Here is a 24,286-nt window from a genome sequence, read left to right as displayed (position 1 = left end):
TTAAAAAAAATGGCTTAAAAAATGTTAGGGGTACTATAAAAATTTGTAATGTTATAATAACTTAGGTAAATACATGCATGTATTCAAATTTTAAATAAAATACTCTACATAGTCAATAATAATTTAGAAATAAAAGAAAATATTTTATTCCATACAAAATAATTAAAAAATATATTTTATTCTATACAAAATAATTTTAAAAAATGGCTTAAAAGATGTTATGAGTACTATAAAAGTTTGTAATATTCTAGTGATTTAGGTAAATACATGATAAAAATATTTTTTCTTTAATTTCTAAATTATTAGTGACTATGTGGAGTATTTCTTTAATGTCCTAAGTCATTAGGACATTACAAATTTTTATAATACTTTTAACATCTTTTAAGCCGTTTTTTAAATTATTTTGCATAGAATAAAATATTTTTTTATGGTATAATTTAAATAAATTTATTAAAAAATATTCATGAGCTATCAAGAATGGGCAGAAGAGTATTGTATAGAATTCAAATTGCTCACCATATAATTTGAATCAGAGTAATTCGAACTTCCCTATGTGTAATTCGAATCATGTAATATCTTACCATATAATTTAAATAAATTTATTAAAAAATTATCATGAATATTTTTTAATAAATTTATTTAAATTATACCATAAAAAATATTTTATTCTATGCAAAATAATTTAAAAAATGGCTTAAAAGATGTTAGAAGTACTATAAAAATTTGTAATGTCCTAATGACTTAGGACATTAAAGAAATACTCCACATAGTCACTAATAATTTAGAAATTAAAGAAAAAATATTTTTATCATGTATTTACCTAAATCACTAGAATATTACAAACTTTTATAGTATTCATAACATCTTTTAAGCCATTTTTTAAAATTATTTTGTATAGAATAAAATATATTTTTTAATTATTTTGTATGGAATAAAATATTTTCTTTCATTTCTAAATTATTATTGACTATGTAGAGTATTTTATTTAAAATTTGAGTACATGCATGTATTTACCTAAGTTATTATAACATTACAAATTTTTATAGTACTCCTAACATTGTTTAAGCCATTTTTTTAAATTGTTTTGCATAGGATAAAATATTTTTTGTAGTATAATTTAAAAAAAATTATTAAAATATTCATGAACTATTAAAAATAGACAGAAAAGTATTGTATGGAATTCGAATTGATAGCTCATTAATATTTTAAAGAATTCTCGTAATTAAATATTTTGTTAGCTTTTTTTTAACGTATGAAATAAAAATATATATTTTTTTAATTTTTAAATTATTAATTTTTTAATAAATTTTTTTTAATAAATTATTAATTTTTTAACAGCATAATTCGAATTATACCATGAATTATTGTGTGTGTAATTCGAACCAAGCTGGTTCGAATTATGTGTGTGGGTGTGTTTGTGTGTAATTCGAACCAAGCTGGTTCGAATTATGTAGAAATGGAGTTCGAACCAAGCTGGTTCGAACTACATATTAACGTGCATTGGTGGATTCACGAAGCAATTTTCGTTTTGGCTTATTCACGTAAATTATTTTCTCCCTTGGCTTATTTTTGTTTTTTACCCTATACTTTTACTCATTTTATTATTATTATTATTATTATTATTATTATTATTATTATTATTATTATTATTATTATTATTATTTGTTTTGAAAAAAATGGCAAGGACATATAATAAAGTTGTTTGTCTTGTGGATAATGCAAGTTTGCATACAATTTTTAAAAGTAATATATATTTTACTCATCTTGTACCAAAAAAAGAATGTGTTAATACAATTATTGACTCAGGTAATGTGATAAAAGACTCCGAAAGAGATATAATTTTGTTGCCTAGATGAACAAAATTCATAATAGATAATACACTATTGTCTACTAAGTCTCTAAGGAACTTGTTGAGTTTTAAAGATATTCACCGAAATGGATACATATTGAAACGATAAATGAAAAAAATCAGTTGTAACGACCCAATTCCCGGTAAGTCACGATCATACTAGAAATCAAATGTCACCAACTTGTTCACCTGAAATTTTTACTATTTATTATTAAGCCTGTAATCGGGTTAGCGTACTATCGATTTTTGGAAGGACTTTTACTTTATAAAAAGATTTGCGAGGACAGCTAATTAAACATACTCAAGTCAGCATTATATATAACCACAACACATAGCATAGACCATACATACGCATACAGGTACTGTCGTATATATATATGAGTACTTATGTATCACAACTCATCATTTAAATAAAAGGTAATATTAGAAAAGTTACCCTCACTTTCTTTTAAGTTATATTATACTAAAATCAGTGCAATTGAATCACATTCCATTGTAAACTAGAAGTTTACTAACCTAAATAAATTCATAATTTGGCATGATCGATTGAGACATCTTGAAACAACCATGATGCAGAGAAATATTGAGAACTCTCATAGACATTCACTAAAGAACCAGAAGATTCTTAAATCTAGTGAATTTTGTTGTGCTGCATGTTCTCAAGGAAAGCTAATTTTAAGGCCATCACCAGTAAAGATTGGATTTGAGTCTCCTGAATTTCTAGAAAAGATTCAAGACGATATATATGGACCTATTCATCTACAATGTAGATCTTTTAGATATTTTATTGTCCTATTAGATACATCTTCGAGATGGTCATATGTGTGCTTATCGTCTTTCTTATAACCTGGCATTTGCGAGATTACTTGCTCAAATTATTCGATTAAAAGAATAGTTTTCAGAAAATCCAATCAAAATAATTCATCTTGATAATACTGGTGAATTCACCTCTCAAGCTTTTTATGCTAATTATATGTCCAATGGTATAAGTATTGAATATCTAGTAGCTTATGTTCATACACAAAATGAACTAGTAAGGTCACTTATTAAATGACTCCAATTGATTGCTAGATTCTTATGAGAACAAAGTTCCTAACCTTTGCTTTGAGACATGCCATTTACATGTTGCAGCACTTATTCGCTTAAGGCCAACAACTATCAATTCTCTCATTTGCAATTAGCTTTTGGCCAGCAGTCAAATATTTTTCATTTGAGAATATTTTGGTATGTGATATATAATCCAATTGTCCCACTCTATTGCACCAAAATGGGATCCCAAAAAAATTGGAGATATATATTGGATATGATTCTTTCTTTATAGTAAGGTATCTTGAGATACAAATTGGAGATGTATTTAAAGTTCGATTTGCAGATTATCATTTTGATAAATCAAAATTTTCAATATTTGGGAGAGAGAATAAGCTTATTGAAAAGGGACTTAATTGGAATGCATCGTCCTTTAGACCCTCGATCAGGGTAATGTGAACTAGAAGTTCAAAAGATTATACATTTGTAAAGAATATCAAATAAATTGCTTGATGTATTTTCTAATACGAAAATGATAACTAAATTCTATATACCAGCTGAAAATGTCCCAATTTAAATTGACGTTCCAGTTGGACAAATAGCTACTGAAACGAGTACATGCCAGAAGCGTGGTAGATCAATTGGTTCCAAAAATAAAAATCATCGAAAAAGAAGAGAGGCATTTGATATTACCAAGACAAATGGTACTCCTGTTGAAAAAGATAAAGACATAGAAAAGACACCAATAAATGTCCAAAAGTCTGAAATAGTGTTGACGCTAGAAGACATTCAGGTATCTGAAAATTTTGAAAATTCGATAAATTATGTCTTTACAAGAGAAAAATAGAATCGAAATAAAATAATTGTCAATGAAATATTTGTATATAATGTGACATTACACATCATGCATGAAAATAAGGATCTTGAGTCCAGAACAGTCGAAGAATATTGACAAAGGAATAATTGTCCAAAATGGAAAGAAGTTATAAAGGTTGAGTTAAACTCACTTGCAAAATGTGAAGTCTTTGGACTTGTAGTCCGTACACCAAAAGATGTAAAACCTGTTAGATACAAATGGGTATTTTTGAGAAAACAAAATGAGAAAAATGAAGTTGTACGCTACAAAACTCGACTTGTGACACAAGGTTTTTCACAAAGGTCTGATATAGATTATGAAGAAATATATTCTCTTGTAGTAGATTCAATAACATAACGTTATTTGATCAGTTTATCTGCATACCATAAACTACATATACATCTAATGGATATGGTGACAACTTATTTATACGGATCATTAGATCGTGATATCTATATGAAAATTCATGAAGGACTAAAGATATCTAAACCATCTAATGAATATTCGCAGGGGTTATACTCAGTCAAATTGTAAAGATCTTTATATCGTCTAAAGCATTCTGGACGAATGTTGTATAACCATCTTACTGAGTATCTGACCAAAAATGGATTCAAGAATGATGATATCTGCCCATGTATTTTCATAAGGAAATCTGCGTCTGGATTCATTATAATTGCTGTGTACATTGATGATTTAAATATCATTGGAACCCCTAAAAAGATTTCAACAATTATAAAAGCTTTAAAAGAAGAGTTTGAGATGAAAGATCTTGGAAAGACTAAATTTTGTTTTGGCCTACAGATCGATCATACAAACAATAGGATCTTTATTCATCAAATAACATACACAAAAAAGATTTTGAAGAGATTTTATATGGATAAGTCACATCCATTAAGTACCTCAATGAGCATAAGATCTTTGGATGTGGAAAATAATCAATTCCATCCTAAAGAAGAAAATAAAGATATCCTTGGTTATGAAGTACCATATCTCAATGTTATTGGAGCATTAATATATCTTGCTAATAATACACAGACTGACATATCATTTGCTACGAATTTACTAGCAAGGTATAGTTTCTCTCCAACCAGAAGACATTGGAATGCAATCAAACAGATTTTTTCATATCTTCATGGAATAGATGATATGGGTTTGTTTTATCGATATAAAACTAAGTCACAATTAGTTGGTTATGCAGATGCAGGATACTTGTCTGATCCATAAAAGAAAGATCTCAAAATAGGATACCTATTCACATATGGTGATTGATGATTAGGCTTTTGTGTGGTTTAGAATTCACAAATGAATTCTCGTTGCAAGTATAGTTTCTAAACCAAACAATAATCCTTTCATACAAAAATTTGTTTGTCACTAGTACAAACCCCTAAATTTATAAACCGAAGTATTGAACCTCGGATCGTTCTCCCTTGGAATTGCAATGAAGTGTCTTGTTATTGGTTATGAGTTATATTTGGGGTTTTTGAGATTTTAGACAAGAAGTGTAAATGGCAATGAAAGTAAACTAATAACTAAGAAAGCTCTTGGTAAGGTTATGAGAATTAGAAGTCCTATCCTAGTTATCCTCCTCAATTGTGATCATAAATTGTCCATTGCTACCACTTAGTTAACCTCTAATCCTGGAGGAAAGTCAAGTGGATGAATCAACTTGATTCCACAAGTCCTAGCCAACTTCCAAGGGAAAGACTAACTTTAGTGGTATCCAAATCAATTAGAAACTTCTAATTATCATCAAATGAATTAGATAACTCAAGTGTCACTAATTACTCTACCAAAGCCAAGAGGTACAAAATCTACACTAAAGTCTAACCAAGCATTTCATCAAATACTTGGAAGGCATAGAAGGAAAGCAAGGTAAATTGATAGCAACAATGAAATCTAACAACTACTTATTGCAAGGAATTAATAACAACAATCAAAAGAAACAAAATTATTATGAATTACCTCAAATTGCATTAAAAGAAAATAGGATGAACAAGAGTAGATCTACAAACAAAATAGAAGAAAATAATAACAACAATAGAAAAGTGATGAATGTAACAACATAGAATTGAGAGGTAGAAGAAGAAGAAAGCATGAATTGAAACCTAGATCTAGATTATTGAACTAAACCTAATCCTAATTCTAATCCTAGAGAGAAGTCTCTAAAGCTAAGACTAAAACTAATCCTAATGTGTGTTATGATTCAAGATGATCATCCTCCTTCAATCCTTGGTCCTTTTGAGTGTTTTGGTGCCAAAGTTGGTTTGAATTGGGCCCCACAGGCTTTGAGAATTTGCTGGCCACGTTTTTATTAAAAAAAAAAAAAATCATAAATCAGCACCGACGCGTACGCGCACAGCACGCGTACGCGTCCATGGGTAAGTTCGCAATGTGCGCGTAAGCGCCTGGTGCACGCGCGCGTCCATGGCCGAGTTCAACTCTTTGGCTTTTCATGATCTTCTCCACTTTCATGCTTCCTTTCTTGCTCCCTTGATTCATTCCTAGCCTTTTTCAATCTGAGATTGCTAACAAACACATCAAGGCATCTTATGGAATCAAGGAGAAGTTAAAGTTATCTAATCAAATACCAAAAAGCATGCTTTTTACACTTAGGCACAAATAAGAGAGAGATCACACAATCATGCTAAATTATTGGCTAAATGTGAGAAAAGGTTAGCAACATACTCTAAATCCAACACAAGATAAACCCTGAAAACGAGATTTATCAACCTCCCCACACTTAAACCTTAGCATGTCCTCGTGCTAAATTAAAAGGGAAACAAGGGGTATGATCTTTATTTAATGCAACTAAACTACATGAATCCTATCTAATGCAACTACCTATGGTGAATGCAAATACTTGGTCAAAACAATTCAACTTCCAAGAGAATATATATATGAGCATAAGAGCTAGAGTAATAGGGATCAAGTTCAAACCACAATTGTATTGAATTATCAAAAGAATTTCAAACTTGCAAGAATATAGATAATAGGGGTGAATACATGTAATTGAGCTATTGAACCCTCATCGGATGTGTATCCGCTCTATTCACTCAAGTGTTTAGGGGTTTATTCACTCAATTCTCTCCTAATCACGTTTTTCCAAAATTTGTTCTTTATCTAACAATCAACAATCATTCAATGTATGCATTCATTCATCACGAGGTCTTTTGCATAGGTTGTAATGGGGTTAAGATCAAGGTAGGATGCATATATGGTTAAGTTCTTGAAATTTGAATCTTTGATAAGCTTAAACTTCCCACCTAACCTATGACATCCTATACAATTTCAAAGCTAACCTAACTACCCATTTCTCTCACTTTTTTGCATATTCATGTATTCCTTTTCATTTCACAACACTTATGCATTGACCCTTATTGAGCTTTGTTTTGGGGCATTTTGTCCCTTTTTTTTTCATTTTCTTTTCTTTTTTTTCTTTCTTTTTCTATTTTCTTTTCTTTTCTTTTCTTTTCTTTTCTTTTCTTTTCTTTTCTTTTCTTTTCCGTGCTCTTCTTTTTGTTTCTTTTTCTCTTTTTTTTCAATGCATAAGGTCTATACATTTAATCAATACATGAGTATGCACCCAATTTCCCAAATACAAATACAAAACACTCTTTTATCCCAACCAATGTTCCTAATCTCCCTAAACTTGGATATAAGACACTCTCACTAGCCTAAGCTAATCAAAGATCCAAACAAGGGACTTTATTGTTTTCCGCTTTAGGCTTGTAATGTGCTAAAATAAGAACAAGTGGGTTAAGCGTAGGCTCAAAATTGGTTGACAATGGAGGATAGAAGGTAGGCTATTTGGGTAAGTGAGCTAATTGAAATGATGGCCTCAATCATATAAATGTATGAATACAAGGAATAAATGGACATATAGAATCAAGCAAACCAAGGATCATAATCATAAGAAGAGACAATTGCACACAAGAATGGAAAATAGGTGGTTATAAAATGTAACCACATCAATAGGCTCAAATCTCATATGCTTGTGTTCTTAGCTCAATACATGTTTCACAAAATATGAATTCAAGCAAGTTTCAAGAGTTTTCAATCAATTGGGTTGTGCTCTCTAGATGGATTCCTTGGAAAAATTTTATCATTTTGACTAAGCATTGTTGTGATTGGAAAGGTTCAAAGATTCCTTAGTTTACCCTTTCCTTTTCCAATCAAAACAAGTTTACATGCAAAAGGGTTTAATTAACTAGGTCTTAAGAATTCCAAAATAATTTTTAATCACAACCACAAGCTAAAAGATAACTATATAAGAAAAATCCAACTATAGTATGAAATCTAGCATGAAAAATACCTAACATCCAAAATGACAAAGTGTGCAACAACTAAGGTAAAAGTATCTAAAGTAATCCAAAACAACCAATATATACAACAGTGTGCAAAACAAGATAACTAGGAGAATATAACTAGGAAATATGCCAAAATGTTCACCGATCCACCAATGGTGCCAATGGCAACCTCCCCACACTTAAGATCAAGCATCGTCCTCGATGCTAATCCTCGGGCTCAGGGAGAGGTACACCGGTCGGCTCTGGCTCTGGCTGGGGCTGTGGGTGAGGTGTCTCCTGAGTGGCCTGGGTCTGTGGGGGTGGTGCTGTCCCCACGTGAACTGGCTCCTCCTCATAAGTATCCTCATCATGTAAATTTGCATGCTCCTCCCCGTGGGTCTCCTCATCTGAACCGGAAAACTCTAGAAGAGGGGGCAGCTCAAGGCCCTGGGCCACAAACATCTGATCAATCTGATCCAGGCGACGCATGATCTGACGGTTGCTGCGCTCCATGAACAGGAAAAGACGCTGAACCAGTAAGTAAGTCGGCTGAGGTGCTGGTGGTGGTGGTGGTAAAGGAAGTGCTACTGCAGCTGCTGATGTAGAGGCCCCTGCTGGGGCTGATGACGAAGAGGGTCCAGCTCCCTCCTCTGCTGCTCTAGCCCGAGATCTGCACCGGGAAGGAGGCTTTTTGGTCACCCAGGGCCCCCATGGAATGGTCTCCGGCTCCTTCTCAGGGAGCGGTGGGGGTGGTGATACGTTGATGCATGAGCATCTTTCCTATCTTTTCCTAGTGAATTTGTATGTAATTTGTTGAGTTTAATTAAGAATTAATTATATTTTAGCCCCTATGGATGCTATTTTGAGTTTTGTGCAATTTTATTTATTTTAGGTAGCATTCGGATGGATTTGATGAAGTTTCTGCAAAGAAAGAGAAGAAGCCAAGGAGATGACCAGCAAATACCGACGCGGACGCATGGATCACGCGACCGCGCGGAATGGAGGAAATCACAATGACGCGATCGCGTGCCTGACGCGATCGCGTGGACTGGAATCTGCACAAATGACGCGACCGCGTGGACGACGCAGACGCGTCACATGCGCCACGTGCAGAAAATGCAGAAAAATCCTGGGGACGATTTCTGGGCTGTTTTAATTCAATTTTCAGCCCAGAAAACACAGATTAGAAGTTGCAGAATGGACAGAACAAGTGGACCCCACCCATCAACTGAAGATCTGTTAATTAATTCAAATTTAAATTCAAATTTTAATTCTAGGAAAAGATATTATTTTAATTTTTAGTTTTAGATATTAGATTTTTAAAATTTATTAGGATTAGTTATAAAAAGAGGAAGCTTTCCTTCTTTTGTGGAGGTCCTGGGAACATTCCACCTGATCCCATCAGGGGAACATAATTGACAATTCTAATTTTCTCTCTTTTCTATGAGCAACTAAACCTCCACTGTTAAGGTTAGGAGCTCTGTCTATTTCTATGGATTGATTTTATTGCTTTTTCTATTTTAATTTATGTATGGATTTATAATTTAAGAATTATTTTCGCTCTTTATTTTATGAATTTGGGTGGAACGGAAGTATGACCCTCTTTCTATTTGAGTTCCTGTAAAACTTGGAAAAGCTCTTTACTTGAACAACAGCTTGAAAATATTTTCTCCTAAATTTTAATTATTTGGACTTAACGGGATACGTGACATATAATCCTTTTATTTTTGGGTAATTAGAGTTTTGTGGCATATAAACTGGAATTTGATTATCACCCTCTAATTGGAATTAATTGACCAAGGAATTGGCTGTTGATGAATTTTAGAGGAGACTGGGAAGGTCTAAGGAATTAGGGTCTAGTAACATATAGTTTGCCATAAATTAAATCCTACATGATTAAATTAGTTAGTAAGAAAAGTTAATCCAGAAAAGTAGATAACTCTGAAACCTTAACTTTTTTCTCCATATTTTATTCCCAATTTATTTATCTGCCTGTCTTTAATATTTTTAATATTGTTTAATGTCTTTTGAACTCCCAAACATTATTTTCTCTTTGTCTAACTAATCCTATCAAACGCTATTGTTGCTTAATCCATCAATCCTCGTGGGATCGACCCTTACTCACATAAGGTATTACTTGGTACGACCCGGTGCACTTGCCGGTAAGTAAGTGTGGTTGTAAATTACCACACCATACGTCCTCCGGTAGCCACTGGACACCGGCCCGCTGAAGCATCTGTGTGATCAGGACGGGAAATGGAAAGATACCTCTGATGTGGGCCCGCCACATGAACCGCCTGATCAGCTGGGGGAAATAGACCTCCTTCCCTTCCAGCACACAGCTGATCAGGATCAACATAGCCACAGGGATCTCTGAGAAGTGGGTGATCGGCATGAGGTAGTGGGCGAAAATCTACTGCCATATTCTGGCCTCCTTGCTCAGATAGATAAAGCGCAACCCCTTGGGTGCCTTGTTTTCCGCATCCATGACCCAGGGAGCCTCCGGAGTAGCTACCACTACCCTCAAAGCATCAAAATTGAAGGTCATGCAGTGGAGCTCCACCTCGGCCTGCTCAAAGGCATCAGTATCACTCGCCTTGGGCCTACAAGTAAGGGCATCCTCAATAGCCTGCTCAGTGATGGGCACCTGAATACCTCTAACCAGAATCGAGTCAAGGGTGTGGCGGAAGAAGTTGCAATAAAATTCCTGCACCCAAGACCGGTTCACCCGGCTGAGCTCTCGATCCACAAAGTCCAAATCCATCCTCTCAATGCAGTTATTAATTATTTGCCTCAGGTCAGATGGAAGGGCCAACTTCTTTTCGATGTTCAAGTTCTTTGAGTTATAGCTTGGGAACCGAAGCTCACAGTTGAGATTCAGGAACTTGACTGAATCCTGGGCAGGTAGGGATTGGTTTGCCCTCTCCACATCATCAATAGGATTTTTTGAATAATCCACATAGGGAGAGAAAGTGGAATCTGGGGCCCTTTTCCTCTTTCTGGAGCTGGCCTTGCCTTTCCCTTTAGCCGACATCCTGAAAATAGAGTATGATAGAGAATAAGCAAGTATGCAAGTAGCAAGAAGCAAGGGGAAAACATGTTCAGGATGCAAGGTAAATGGCAGTTAATCATGTTGTGAACCAAAATTGAAAACTTGGAATGCAAGTAAGCACAGAAAACATAGCCATAAACCAAGAATTCAACATTTCAACTAATGTAACATAAAAACTCATGCATTAGGCATATTCATCATCACACCTCAAAAGAATAGTTAGAGAGTTAGGTGAACTGAAAAGTGAAGTTAGTAGGTTAGACAAGTTAGTGAGTTAGAAAAAAAATTGAAATTGCAAGTTAGTGGTATGATGGAGAATAGCCTAATTAACAAAGAATTGCAGAATGGGTGCAACAAGCATGTTCACATACATGAGGGAAGTGCAGTCATTGATGATGAAATATGAAATTGCAAGAAAAGCAATTAATTAGAAACAAGTCATCAGTCAATTCTTTGGCCATTGCGTGTGCAATAATTGATGTTGTAAGCAATAGAGTGCATTGGTGTAATTGTGAAGGGGTGAAAACCAAATAGAGTGAAATTATTGTGAAAGAATGAACAGTGTAAAAGGAAATTGCAAATTTTGGTTCAATGCAACATTTAAGCATTTCCTGGAGTTCCTTTAGTCACTACTAATCATGGGAACCAAAATGAAAATAGGAGGCTGGCCCAAAAGTCCCGGGGGTTGAATTTGGTGTGGGTTTGGCAAAAATCAATTTGAAAATGCCAAGTTCAATCCGAAGTGGGAATGTGAAGTTAAAAACAGTTTTGGAAAAATCGGACAGCATTCTGGCATAGTATTGGATGTTCCCAGATAGGCAGAAAACAACAGGAGAGTTATATGAATCCACAAAGCAACAACCAAGTAATAGTTACATATCCCGGCAGTAGCAACACAAGTACAGAGTCAAAATGCAGTAGGCAACATCAAACAGGGCATACTATGATCATACCACTCAGCAGTCAATCAAGAGGTGCTCAAATAGGTAAACAATTATGGCGTAATTATCAGGCCTAGAATCCTCTATCCAGAACCTAACTACCTAACAGCAGAAATTTCTATCTATCCTAACAATCATAATCACATTCTAACTAACTAATTACTATGGACTAATAGTAAGGTAAGAAAAGAGAATGAAAGGAAACAGAGCAGAGGCAGTGAAGAGAAACCTGGGAGCAGAGTAGAATGGGGTTGGGAAGGAAGTAGGGATGAGGCGGGGTAGAAATGCGGTGGGCGCCTCAGATGATGGCGGCAGTGACCCCACGGCGGCGCAGCAGGGGCCGGCGCGGTGGCGGTTGAGGGAAGACAGAGAGGGTGAGGAAGTGAGAGAAGAGGGAATGAGTGAGGAAGAGAGAGAGAACGGGGGTGAGGGTGAGAGAAGAGAGCGGCGACGGCGGCAGGGCGGTCGGCGCGGCAGTTGGAGAGGTGGTTGGGGGAGAACGAGGGTCTGGAGAAGAGAAGAGGGTTGGGGTTGGTGCGTCTGTGCGATTGTTTGTCGCACCTTAGGGTTATCCCAGCTTTAGAATCGACGCAGGCGTGCACAGTGCGCGTCCGCGTGCTTTGAAGACTTTTTGGGATGGACGCGGGAGCGTAGAGTGCGCTCACGCATGACTGGAAGAATTAGTAAGGACGCGCACACGTACTGTACGCGTCCGCGTGCTATGAGTTGGGCTGAAGGCCTAGTGCTGGCCCAGCGCCAGTATAACTCTCTGGATAAATGTATGGGCTGGTGCCAGCCGCTTAGGGATGCGTACGCGTAATGCGTGTGTCCGCGTGCATGGCCATCTAGTGTAGGGGCGCGCAAGCGCGATGTGCGCGCTCGCGTGTCTTCCCTCAGCGCTGCATGGACGCGCACGCGTACTGTGTGCGTCTGCGTGGGTCGAGTTGGGCTAAAAGCTCAACGTTCGCACAAGGGAGGCCCAACTCTCTGGAAAATCTATGGGCAGCATCTCCTCATGGACGCGTGCGCGTACAGCGTGCACGAGCGTCCTTCACCCCCCTTTTTTTTTCAGAAATACCACAAACAGCCAAAAATCTTCCCAACACTACCTACAACACAAGATCAACTAAAATGCAAATTGAACAAAAATTTCAAGTGCAAACAAACATAAATTGCACTTTAAGCAACTAACAACCAAGAAAGTAAGATAAAACTTCATGAAGAGGAGAAACTACCTACAATGGCAACTCAAATCACTTATTAATCAAATCTACAAGAGAGTGGAAAGAGTTTACCATGGTGGGGTGTTTCCCACCTAGCACTTTTAGTTTAAGTCCTTAGGTTGGACTTTTGGGAAGCTCTTGTCATGTGGCTTATGCTTGTACTCATCCTTAATTTTCCAAGGATTTATGCGCCTCAAATGGTTGACAGAAATCCCAACCTTCTTCACCAAGTTTGGATGAAGTTCCACCCAAGATATGAGCTTATTTAGTTGGTCTTCATGCTTCGATCCGGGATCCCATATCTTATTCTCACACCCATCTTCTAGTTGATTGTCATGATTCTTCCATCCGGGTGGTTGATGAGTAGAACAAGAAGAATTCTCTATAGCATAGCAAGACTTCTTCCTAGACCAATATAAAGTAGCATGCTTCCAATCATAGTTCCCATATTTTGAATCTTTGACCTCAATGAGCCTAATTCCAAACTTCCAACCACTGCACAACTCTTTCCGACTCTTAACTCCACAAAGAGCTCTAAGTTGATCATCATTTTCAATCAAACCATATTCAAGTGAGAAAGTAAAGCTTTGGGATAAGAATTTTACCCACTTGAATGTTGTGTTGGATGGTGACTTGGGGAGGGAGACCTCCCCACCCTTAGATAGGGCAAGGTCTACTTCTTTAGGCTATTCTTTAGTTGTTTCCACCTCTTTGCAAACTTCTTCAATTTTAACCTTTTCCTTTTTATCAATTGGCTTGGTGTTGTCTTCACGAACTTCAATTTCTTGCTCCACGAGAGGTGATTCAATTTTGGATAGGAATTCATTGATGAATGAATTCATCTCTTGATCAACCTCTTCATATTTTTCAATTTCGATATACACCAATTCAACTTTTTCCCTTTGGTAGCTTTCTTCCGATTTGCTCTCTTTCCCATTGCTCACCAAGGGTATGGAAGGTTGTGCAGGTTCTTCTCTAATTTCAACTTCATGTCCAATGGGAGAGGGTTCCATTGTAGAGAGAAATTCATCCATGATGGAATCCATCTCTTGATAAGCCTCTTTCAAGTCTCCTACTATGATATGCCTTGGAGGTTGCGCACCCTCCTCAACATCAATATCAAACTTCTTGGAGGAATGCTCCATGATGCTACATTCCTATGGACTTTCAACATCTCCTGAATCTTCAACCATTTCTTCCTTTTCTTCAATAGCCATAGGCTCCTCTAATTGCTCTAATACAAAATAACGTCTCTCATTTTCCACCGGAGTTTCCAATCTCTCCTTCATGCTATGATCTTCAATTGATTCTTCACGTGTGGTTATGGAAGCACCTTGAGTGTTCAAGCATTGGTAGGCTAAAGTATGCACTACCTTGGTCAAGTTAGTCACAAACTCTAGGGTGTTCTTTTGCATATCCGCTTGTTCTTGAAGTAGCAAGGTAAGAGAATCATCTATTGGGGCTTGGGGTGGATAAGAGGGTTCATCATTTTGGAGAGAGGGTTCATAGTAGAAAGGTGGTTCTTCTTGGTAAGGGTATGGAGATGGTGTGCATTGAGGTGGTTCTTCATAGTAGTCATGATAAGGTTGTGGTGGTTCAAAAGGTTCTTGCTCATAATGGTCATAAGAATATGGTATGGGTGATTGGTCATATGGTGGATATGGATCATAGGAAGATACTTGGTAATGAGAGGCTTGTGAGAATGGTTGAGGTTCATGTTGAGGATAAGAGTCATAGGCATATGATGGTGGTGGTTGATTTTCACATAAAGTTTCACCATAGCCATTGAATTGACATGCATTAGGATGGTGATTATACCTATGAGTATCCGGAGGTTATTGCCAATAGGAGTGATCAATTCCTTGAGGCTCCTCCCATCTTTGTTGGTTCCATCCATAATGAGTGTCATAATTGAAGTTCACATTTCCTACAACACAATTAGAACCAAACTCATAGCCAAAGTGAGAATTCATAGTAGAAAAATAAAATAAAACTAACAAAAACTAGTAGACAAGCAAAAGACAAACTTATTTGCACTATTCACATATATACAATAACCAATAACACAACACCATTGCAATTCCCCGGCAACGGTGCCATTTTGATGATTAGGCTTTTGTGTGGTCTAGAATTCACAAATGAATTCTTGTTGCAAGTATAGTTTTTAAACCAAACAATGATCCTTTCATACAAAAATTTGTTTGTCACTAGTACAAACCCTTAAATTTATAAACCGAAGTATTGAACCTCGGTTCGTTCTCCCTTGGAATTGCAATGAAGTGTCTTGTTATTGGTTATGAGTTATATTTGGGGTTTTTGAGATTTTAGACAAGAAGTGTAAATGGAAATGAAAGTAAACTAATAACTAAGAAAGCTCTTGGTAAGGTTATGAGAATTAGAAGTCCTATCCTAGTTATCCTCCTCAATTGTGATCATAAATTGTCCATTGCTACCACTTAGTTAACCTCTAATCATGGAGGAAAGTCAAGTGGATGAATCAACTTGATTCCACAAGTCCTAGCCAACTCCCAAGGGAAAGACTAGCTTTAGTGGTATCCAAATCAATTAGCAACTTCTAATTATCAATCAACAAATGAATTAGATAACTCAAGCGTCACTAATTACTCTACCAAAGCCAAGAGGTACAAAATCTACACTAAAGTCCAACCAAGCATTTCATCAAACACTTGGAAGGCATAGAAGGAAAGCAAGGTAAATTGATAGCAACAATGAAATCTAACAACTACTTATTGCAAGGAATTAATAACAACAATCAAAAGAAACACAATTATTATGAATTACCTCAAATTGCATTAAAAGAAAATAGGATGAACAAGAGTAGATCTACAAACAAAATAGAAGAAAGTAATAACAACAATAGAAAAGTGATGAATGTAACAACATAGAATTGAGAGGTAGAAGAAGAAGAAAGCATGAATTGAAACCTAGATCTAGATTATTGAACTAAACCTAATCCTAATTCTAATCCTAGAGAGAAGTCTCTAAAACTAAGACTAAAACTAATCCTAATGTGTGTTATGATTCAAGATGATCATCCCCCTTCAATCTTTGGTCCTTTTGAGTGTTTTGGTGCCAAAGTTGGCTTGGATTGGGCCCCACAGGCTTTGAGAATTCGCTGGCCACGTTTTCATTAAAAAAAATCATAAATCAGCACCGACGCGTACGCGCACAGCACGCGTACGCGTCCATGGGTAAGTTTGCAATGTGCGCGTAAGCGCCTGGTGCGCGCGCGCGTCCATGGCCGAGTTCAACTCTTTGGCTTTTCATGATCTTCTCCACTTGCATGCTTCCTTCCTTGCTCCCTTGATTCATTCCTAGCCTTTTTCAACCTGAGATTGCTAACAAACACATCAAGGCATCTTATGGAATCAAGGAGAAGTTAAAGTTATCTAATCAAAGACCAAAAAGCATGCTTTTTACACTTAGGCACAAATAAGAGAGATATCACACAATCATGCTAAATCATTGGCTAAATATGAGAAAAGGTTAGCAATACTCTAAATCCAACACAAGATAAACCCTGAAAACGGGGTTTATCAGTGATACAGCTATATCATGGAGATCCACGAAATAGGCAATAACAGCAACATCCTCTAATCATGTTGAAATACTAGCGATACATGAAATAAGTCACGAGTGTTTTTGGCTCAGGAGTTTAATCCAAAATATTCTGTCATCATGTGGACAGATTGATCATAAAATAGCTCCAACTATTCTATTTGAAGATAATACAACATGCATTGCTCAACTTAAGGGTGAATACATCAAAGGCGATAGAACAAAACATATTTCTCCCAAATTCTTCTTCATTCATGATCTTCAAAATCAAGGAACAATTGATGTTCAACAAATTCGCTCAAATGATAATCTGGCATATTTATTTACAAAGTCACTTCCAAAATCCTCTTTTGAAAGATTGGTACATCAAATTGGGATGCACCGATTTCTAGATATTAAATAATGTCGATAAAAGGGGGAGGCTGTACTCTTTTTTCCTTGATAAGGTTTTTATCCCCATTGAATTTTTCTTGACAAGGTTTTTAACGAGATAGTCGTCATTACAGAGGATATTGTACTTTTTTTTTTTTCATTAAATTTTTTTTCATTGGATTTTTCTTTAGTAACGTTTTAATGAGGCATAATTCTAAATGGATATCTAAGGGATAGTGTTGTGATAAGGATGAATGTCTACTTAATGTGGACGGCTCAGTTTCTCAAGAAGAAGAAGGATCAAGTTCTCAAAATGAATTAAATTAATAAAGTTTGAAAAATAAGAACTTGGTACGTCTATAAATAGGGGTAAGGTTTGGGATAACTTGCACACAACAAACATTTCTCTCTCTCTTTATTTCACAACACATATAGTTAGTGAATATATATGTGAATCATCTCTATTGTATTGAGATAATAATATTGGTAAATATTAATACTAGAGTCATCTATTTATATTTATTTTATTTTATATTTATTTTCTCTTTCTTATTTATTTATTTTACAACATATTTTCAATTTTTTAGAAGAATAAGAGGGATAAATAAGACTAAATAGAACATTTCTAGTTATTTAGTTATTCTTTTTGCTTTTTTCACTATTTTCTGAAAATGAACTACCAATCCAACTTCTGTCTATTTCCTAGAATGACAATGCGACACCTCAAAATAAAAACGATCCACTTCGATCCTTGTCCCCTACTTTCATGACACAACGTGGTTTCTGTGGATCATTTTCCGTCAAGGCCTGACAGAAATGCTAAGCTATCACGTTAGCAATGTGACCTGTCACGTTAGCTTGCAAATTCATTTTGTGCTTAGTTGAACAAGCTCAAATGGATAGGGGCTTAACTATCCACCTCCACATCTTCAAAAATGACGTTGTTTACGCTCAAGGAAACTGGCCGAGTTCAACTCTTTGGCTTTTCATGATCTTCTCCACTTGCATGCTTCCTTCCTTACTCCCTTGATTCTTTCCTAGCCTTTTTCAACCTGAGATTGCTAACAAACACATCAAGGCATCTTATGGAATCAAGGAGAAGTTAAAGTTATCTAATCAAAGACCAAAAAGTATGCTTTTTACACTTAGGCACAAATAAGAGAGAGATCACACAATCATGCTAAATCATTGGCTAAATGTGAGAAAAGGTTAGCAAAATACTCTAAATCCAACACAAGATAAACCCTGAAAACGGGGTTTATCAGAAACCCTTCATTGATGTGAACCTTCCGTTGTTACTATTGGCAGCCTTCTTTGATTGCTCAAAGAGCAGACCTCTGATTACCAACAACTTGTCATCATACTTGAAATTTTTGCATCGTCTACCTAACTGTGTTTGGATGTCTTTGCAAATTTTGTTGTTGAAGCCACGATGGCCTCACAAAATATTGGTGCTGCAAAGGTATAATAAGATGCCCAAAATGATTACCAAAATCGAGGGTAGAAGGAGTGATATCAAGACAAATATTGTCAATATGGTTGATATTGTCAAGATATTGGCAAGGCCAACCTCTTGCACAACCAAATACTTTAGGCATGAACTTAGAGCCTACTCAATCTTATGAGAAATGTGGTACTTCTCATGTTAATGGAGCACACGACACTACAAAATTTGCTGGTCTTCTTGAGAACTTCATAAAAAGATTTATTCAATGTTATGGTTGTGAAACCTCAAAATGGAGATATTGACCAAGAACCAAATGATCCAACTAAAATGTGCTGCCTGTGATTTTGTGTCAGATGTGGATATGAGGGACAAGCTAACTATGTTTATTCTAAAAAATCCTCCTAAAACAAAGAAAGGATCAAAGGATCCAAAGACAAAAAGGTTATGAGAAGATCTGAGAAGAAGAGATTAAAAGAAGGTGAAATGGCTGATGAGGAGCAGAAGAATATCAAGAAGAAAATTAAGAAAAAAAGCTCTTCCATTTCCAAGGCCCACTACAAAATCAACCACTAAGAAGAAAGCAAGTGCCTCTGATGATGACCATGTATCTCTAAAGCAAGTGAAGGGTTTCCTCCCGCGCAAACTAACGTTATTTTTGAAGACGTACGTGAAAATGGACAGTTAAGCCCACTGTTCATTTGAGTTTGTCCAACTAAACACAAAACGAACATGTCAGCAAGCTAATATAACAACATTGCTCATGTGACAGCTCAGCCTTGACAGAAAATGATCCACAGAAATCACGTTATGTCACGAAAGTAAGAGACAGAAATAAAAATAGATCGTTTTTATTTTATGGGATCGCGTTGCCATTATGAAAAATGGACAGGATCTGAATTGATATTTTACTCATTTTTCAGTCCAATTCATGAATAGATATAAATTACTACAAAGATAAAATAAAATTCAAATTCCTAACAATTATTCAATTATACTAATTAACTAATCATTAAATTAATCCATACTGATTAAAATGTTTGTAGTTATCTAGTATTTTATTCGAAGTCCCTCCAAACTCCACCACTTGTATGGAAAGAAAAAAGAGAGTAAATTCCCAAAATGGTCCCTCAGATTGAGTCCGTGCACCAATGTTACCCCTAACTTTCAAAATGCTCTAATTGCACCCTTCAGATTGAGCTCCGTGTGAAATCCTGGTCCTTCCACCAATTTCCGGCGTGACTCAGCAGCCGGAGCGCTGAGCTGGCGGTTTGTGGTCCATATAGGCAGCCTTAAACGACGCCGTTTTGCCTGGAGGTAGCCCTAAACAATTTTTTCAACATCAGGCCTTTCCACAGCCTAGAGTAAGTTCCAACTCATCCACTCCCACCTCATGTATCCTCTCACCCTCCCATGGCTTCACTCTACCATTCTCAAAGTCAAAATCCGATGGTCTTCCTTTCTCTGCAGTCTGGCCCCATTGCATGCCTTCATTCATATCCATGGAACTCTGGGGAGTGATCTGCTGCATTGCTGGTTTCACAAGGTTAAAGGTAGGCGATGGAGGAGCAGCCGAGGCCGTCGTTGTCTGAAAACTAACCCAGCGACCGGAGTCCACAGTGGAAGCATCAGATTCATCACACTCAGGAATGGTGGAAGTAGCCAATTGGTGGCGGCGGAAGGGACTGGATGGGGCGGATACTGAAAAGAGAGGATGGCGGAACGAATTAAGAGAGGAAACATTGGAGAGGGATTCAAAATCCGCCTTCCTTTTAGAACCCCTAGAGGTTGGGGAAGAAAGAGGAGGGGTAACAGGGGCACTATTGGATATTCTAAGAGGAGGAAGGTTTGTGGGGATGGAGGTGATGTTATGAATGAATGGTAGGAGGAATGAAGAGGGGTTTTGAAGGTTGCGATCAATGCGAGAGGGGTTGGGGAATGATGAGGAAGTTGGGCTAGCATGGTAGGAAGGAACAGGGCTTGGGAACGTTGATGCCTGTGGGCTTGGCTGTAGTGAAGAACAACCACTCATGTTCGCTGGAGTTCCTCTAATCTCACATTGCGGCCTCTTGCATCCCTGTCATCAAAATACAGATCTCAATCAAGATTTCTAGGGTGAAACTAACGGAACATAATCAATCATCTAGAACTATCACAATGACACCTGATCTCAGATTAACACTACAAAAGCTAGTTAGATCGCAAGTCTCCAGGATCAAATCAACTTTTTAGCAAAATTAGAAAGCGGATCAACAAAACAAGCAAGAAAGAGCAAGTAGATCTGAGAGGAAGAGAAGTAGAAGAAGAAACCTTGTGGTAGGTAGTACCGTCCTCTTCTTAATAAGCAATGGAAGTACCCTCCAGACAAAACGGCGTCGTTTAAGGCTGCCTACGTGGACCATAAACTGCCAGCTCAGCGCTCCGGCTGCTGAGTCACGCCAAAAATGGGTGGAAGGACCAGGATTTCGCACGGAACTCAATCTGAAGGATGCAATTAGAGCATTTTAAAAGTCAGGAATAACATTGGTGCACGGGCTCAATCTGAAGAATCATTTTGGGGATTTACTCGGAAAAAGAAAGCAAAATTTAAAATTTATTACAACAGTAACCAGATCAAATCAGCTGCCTTGGCCGCTCTTGCAATAAGGAAAAGCAACAATAGCTTACTAGCGACGTTAGCATTGATTAAAATTAAATACCTTTAAACACTAGATTAAAAGGAATTTAATTCATAAGGCATTTAAAAGTCCTAATATATATATATATAATTGCTTTCTTATATTTTTCTTACTCTTATTATATACAATTTTCAAAATTCAAACTAACCTCAAATTTTAAAAATTCTCAAGTAAATATTTAAATTATTTTTCAAAAATTTTTTTATTAATATATAAATTAACAAATTTTTATTCTCTAAAACAATCTCTACGCACCATTAATCAAATTTTTAATATCTAAAACAATCTCTATGCACTATTAATCAAATTTTTAATATACTTGTATTTTTGTCAAATTTTATTAAATTTAAATATAAAACAATTAAATCGTATAAAATATTACTATAAAGAAATTACTGTCCTTCCCTTTCAAAAAGCTGAAAAGATCATCCTATTCGATTTTTTTTACAATTTTTAAAAATAAGAATTTATTAAAAATTAAAATATGAGAACTAATTTAAATGTTTATTTTAAATTTTATATCATCGATAAAAATTAAAACAAAAATAAAATAACGTTAATAAATAAAAAAATAGGCTATCATTGTTAAATTCAGAGTGACATTATTACTCTTCTATTTTTAACTCGGTGATTAAATATTGGACAAATCACTGAAATAAGTTAATAGGAGCTCAAAATTACACAAATCAGCCAGGTTCATGAATCAACTAGAGACACATATCTAAATAATTCGAATTAGGTTAATTTGAACTTTATCTCCATATAATTCAAATCATACTTATTCGAATTACCTACACACGCACACACTCACTAATTCGAATCAACCTGATTCGAATTACACTCACACACGCTGCACATAGTAATTCGAATTGGCCAGATTCGAATTACTCATGATTTAATTCTATCCATTCTTTTATTAAAAAATTAATAATTGATTAAAAAATTAATAATTTAAAAATTAAAAAAATATATTTTTTATTTCATGCATTAAAAAAAACTAACAAAATATTTAACTACGTGACTTTTTTAAAATATTAATGAGCTATCAATTCGAATTTCATACAATACTCTTTTGTCCATTTTTAATAGCTCATGAATATTTTTTAATAAATTTTTTTAATAAATTTATTTAAATTATACCACAAATAAATATTTTATTCTATATAAAATAATTTAAAAAAATGGCTTAAAAGATATTAGGAGTACTATAAAAATTTGTAATGTTCTAATGACTTAAGACATTAAAAAAATACTCTACATAGTCAATAATAATTTAAAAATTAAAAAAAAATAGTTATAACCAATATTTACTTAAATTACTAGAATATTACAAACTTTTATAGTACTCCAAATATTTTTTAAGCCATTTTTTAAAAATTGTTTTGCATAGAATAAAGAACATTTTATGCCAATTTAAGCCATTTTCTATGCAAAATAATTTAAAGAAAAAATGGCTTAAAAAATATTAGGAGTATTATAAAAGTTTGTAATATTCTAGTAATTTAGGTAAATACTGGTTATAACTATATTTTTTTATTTTTAAATTATTATTGACTATGTAGAGTATTTCTTTAATGTCTTAAGTCATTAGCACATTACAAATTTTTATAGTACTTCTAATATCTTTTAAGCCATTTTTTTAATTATTTTGTATAGAATAAAATATTTTTTGTGGTATAATTTAAATAAATTTATTAAAAATATTTATAAAAAAATATTCATGAGCTATTAAAAATGGGCAAAAGAGTATTGTATGAAATTCGAATTGATAGCTCATTAATATTTTAAAGAAGTCTCGTAATTAAATATTTTGTTAGCTTTTTTTTTAATACATGAAATAAAAAATATATTTTTTAATTTTAAATTATTAATTTTTTTAATCTATTATTAATTTTTTAATAAAAGAATGTGTAGAATTAAATCATGAGTGTGTAATTCGAATCACCCTAATTTGAATTATTGTGGTTGTAATTTAAATCAGGTTGATTTGAATTAGTGGGTGTGTATATGTGTAGATATAGTTCGAATTACATTAAAAATGTAATTAGAATTAGACTAATTTGAATTACATAAAAATGCCCTCTTAGTTAAATCCTATAATAATTATTGGTTTGGTTTTTTTTTTTGGTGACTGAAATAAATTAAACAAAGAAAAACAAAAAAAATAAAACAAGGAACTGCTTAAATAGAGGGACAGTCCCGTTTAAGACTACTCTTAAACTCCTCCCAAGGTGAAAGAAGCTCCACATGCGAAAGTTGTAACTTCATCGCCATCTTTGCCATAGTATCTGCCACCGTGTTTGCATCTCTCATAATCAAACGAAAGTCAACACGCCAATTCCAATGCATGATATCTCTTATTTTGAGCACCAGTGGATCAATAAACCCAAAACCATCTTGAGTAACAAGATTAAATGCTTCCACACAATCTGTCTCACAAATAACATCTCGTTGACCCACATCCCAAGCTAAGAGATATCCTCTCCAAATAGCAAACAATTCTCCTTGAAGAATACTATTACTCTCAATCATTCCCAAACACCCCCTTTGCCAGCTCCCATTACAATCTCTAATAACACAAGCAAAACCAACACTATCACCCGAACCAAAATAACTAGCATCACAATTAATCTTAAAAGTACCAATGGATGGGGGATTCCAAAAACCATTTAGAGTAGAGGGAAGGGACATACGTTGTAATTCAAAAATATTTCTAAGCTCCTTTTCTGAAGTTAATGCCAGACAAATGACTTTTTCCGGAGGCCAAGTTTCATGGTTATTGGTTTGGTTGAATGAAGTAAATTTTTTTCCAACTTGATTTATATGGATGATTTGCCTTAAATATTTCTGGCTGCCTTGGTAGTAGTAGGCGTAATGACATATGCCTTCCAAAATAAACATAAAATAATTCTCAACTAAAGAATAGGATAAAAGACATAATAATATTATATAAAAATTTTAAACTACATATCTTTACATA

General features: G+C 35.0%; 1 protein-coding gene and 1 pseudogene across 1 annotated transcript; one reads left to right on the top strand and one right to left on the bottom strand.

Moving 5' to 3' along the window:
• Positions 1 to 18,616: 18,616 nt before the first annotated feature.
• LOC112730342 (eukaryotic translation initiation factor 5-like) lies at positions 18,617 to 19,204 on the top strand (annotated as a pseudogene).
• A 259-nt stretch (positions 19,205 to 19,463) lies between these two features.
• Positions 19,464 to 20,923, bottom strand: LOC112730341 (BES1/BZR1 homolog protein 2-like). The gene is made up of 2 exons (XM_072209554.1): positions 20,793 to 20,923; positions 19,464 to 20,705 (listed from the first exon to the last, which is right to left on the bottom strand). The coding sequence occupies exon 2, from the start codon at positions 20,658 to 20,660 to the stop codon at positions 19,971 to 19,973; it is 690 nt and encodes a 229-aa protein (XP_072065655.1). The 5' UTR covers positions 20,661 to 20,705; positions 20,793 to 20,923; the 3' UTR covers positions 19,464 to 19,970.
• Positions 20,924 to 24,286: the final 3,363 nt, after the last annotated feature.

Source organism: Arachis hypogaea, chromosome 12 (genome assembly GCF_003086295.3).
Source record: "Arachis hypogaea cultivar Tifrunner chromosome 12, arahy.Tifrunner.gnm2.J5K5, whole genome shotgun sequence".
Classification (NCBI taxonomy): Eukaryota; Viridiplantae; Streptophyta; class Magnoliopsida; order Fabales; family Fabaceae; genus Arachis; species Arachis hypogaea.
The sequence above is the reverse complement of the archived record's forward strand: the minus strand, read 5'-3'. Positions and strand labels throughout refer to the sequence as shown.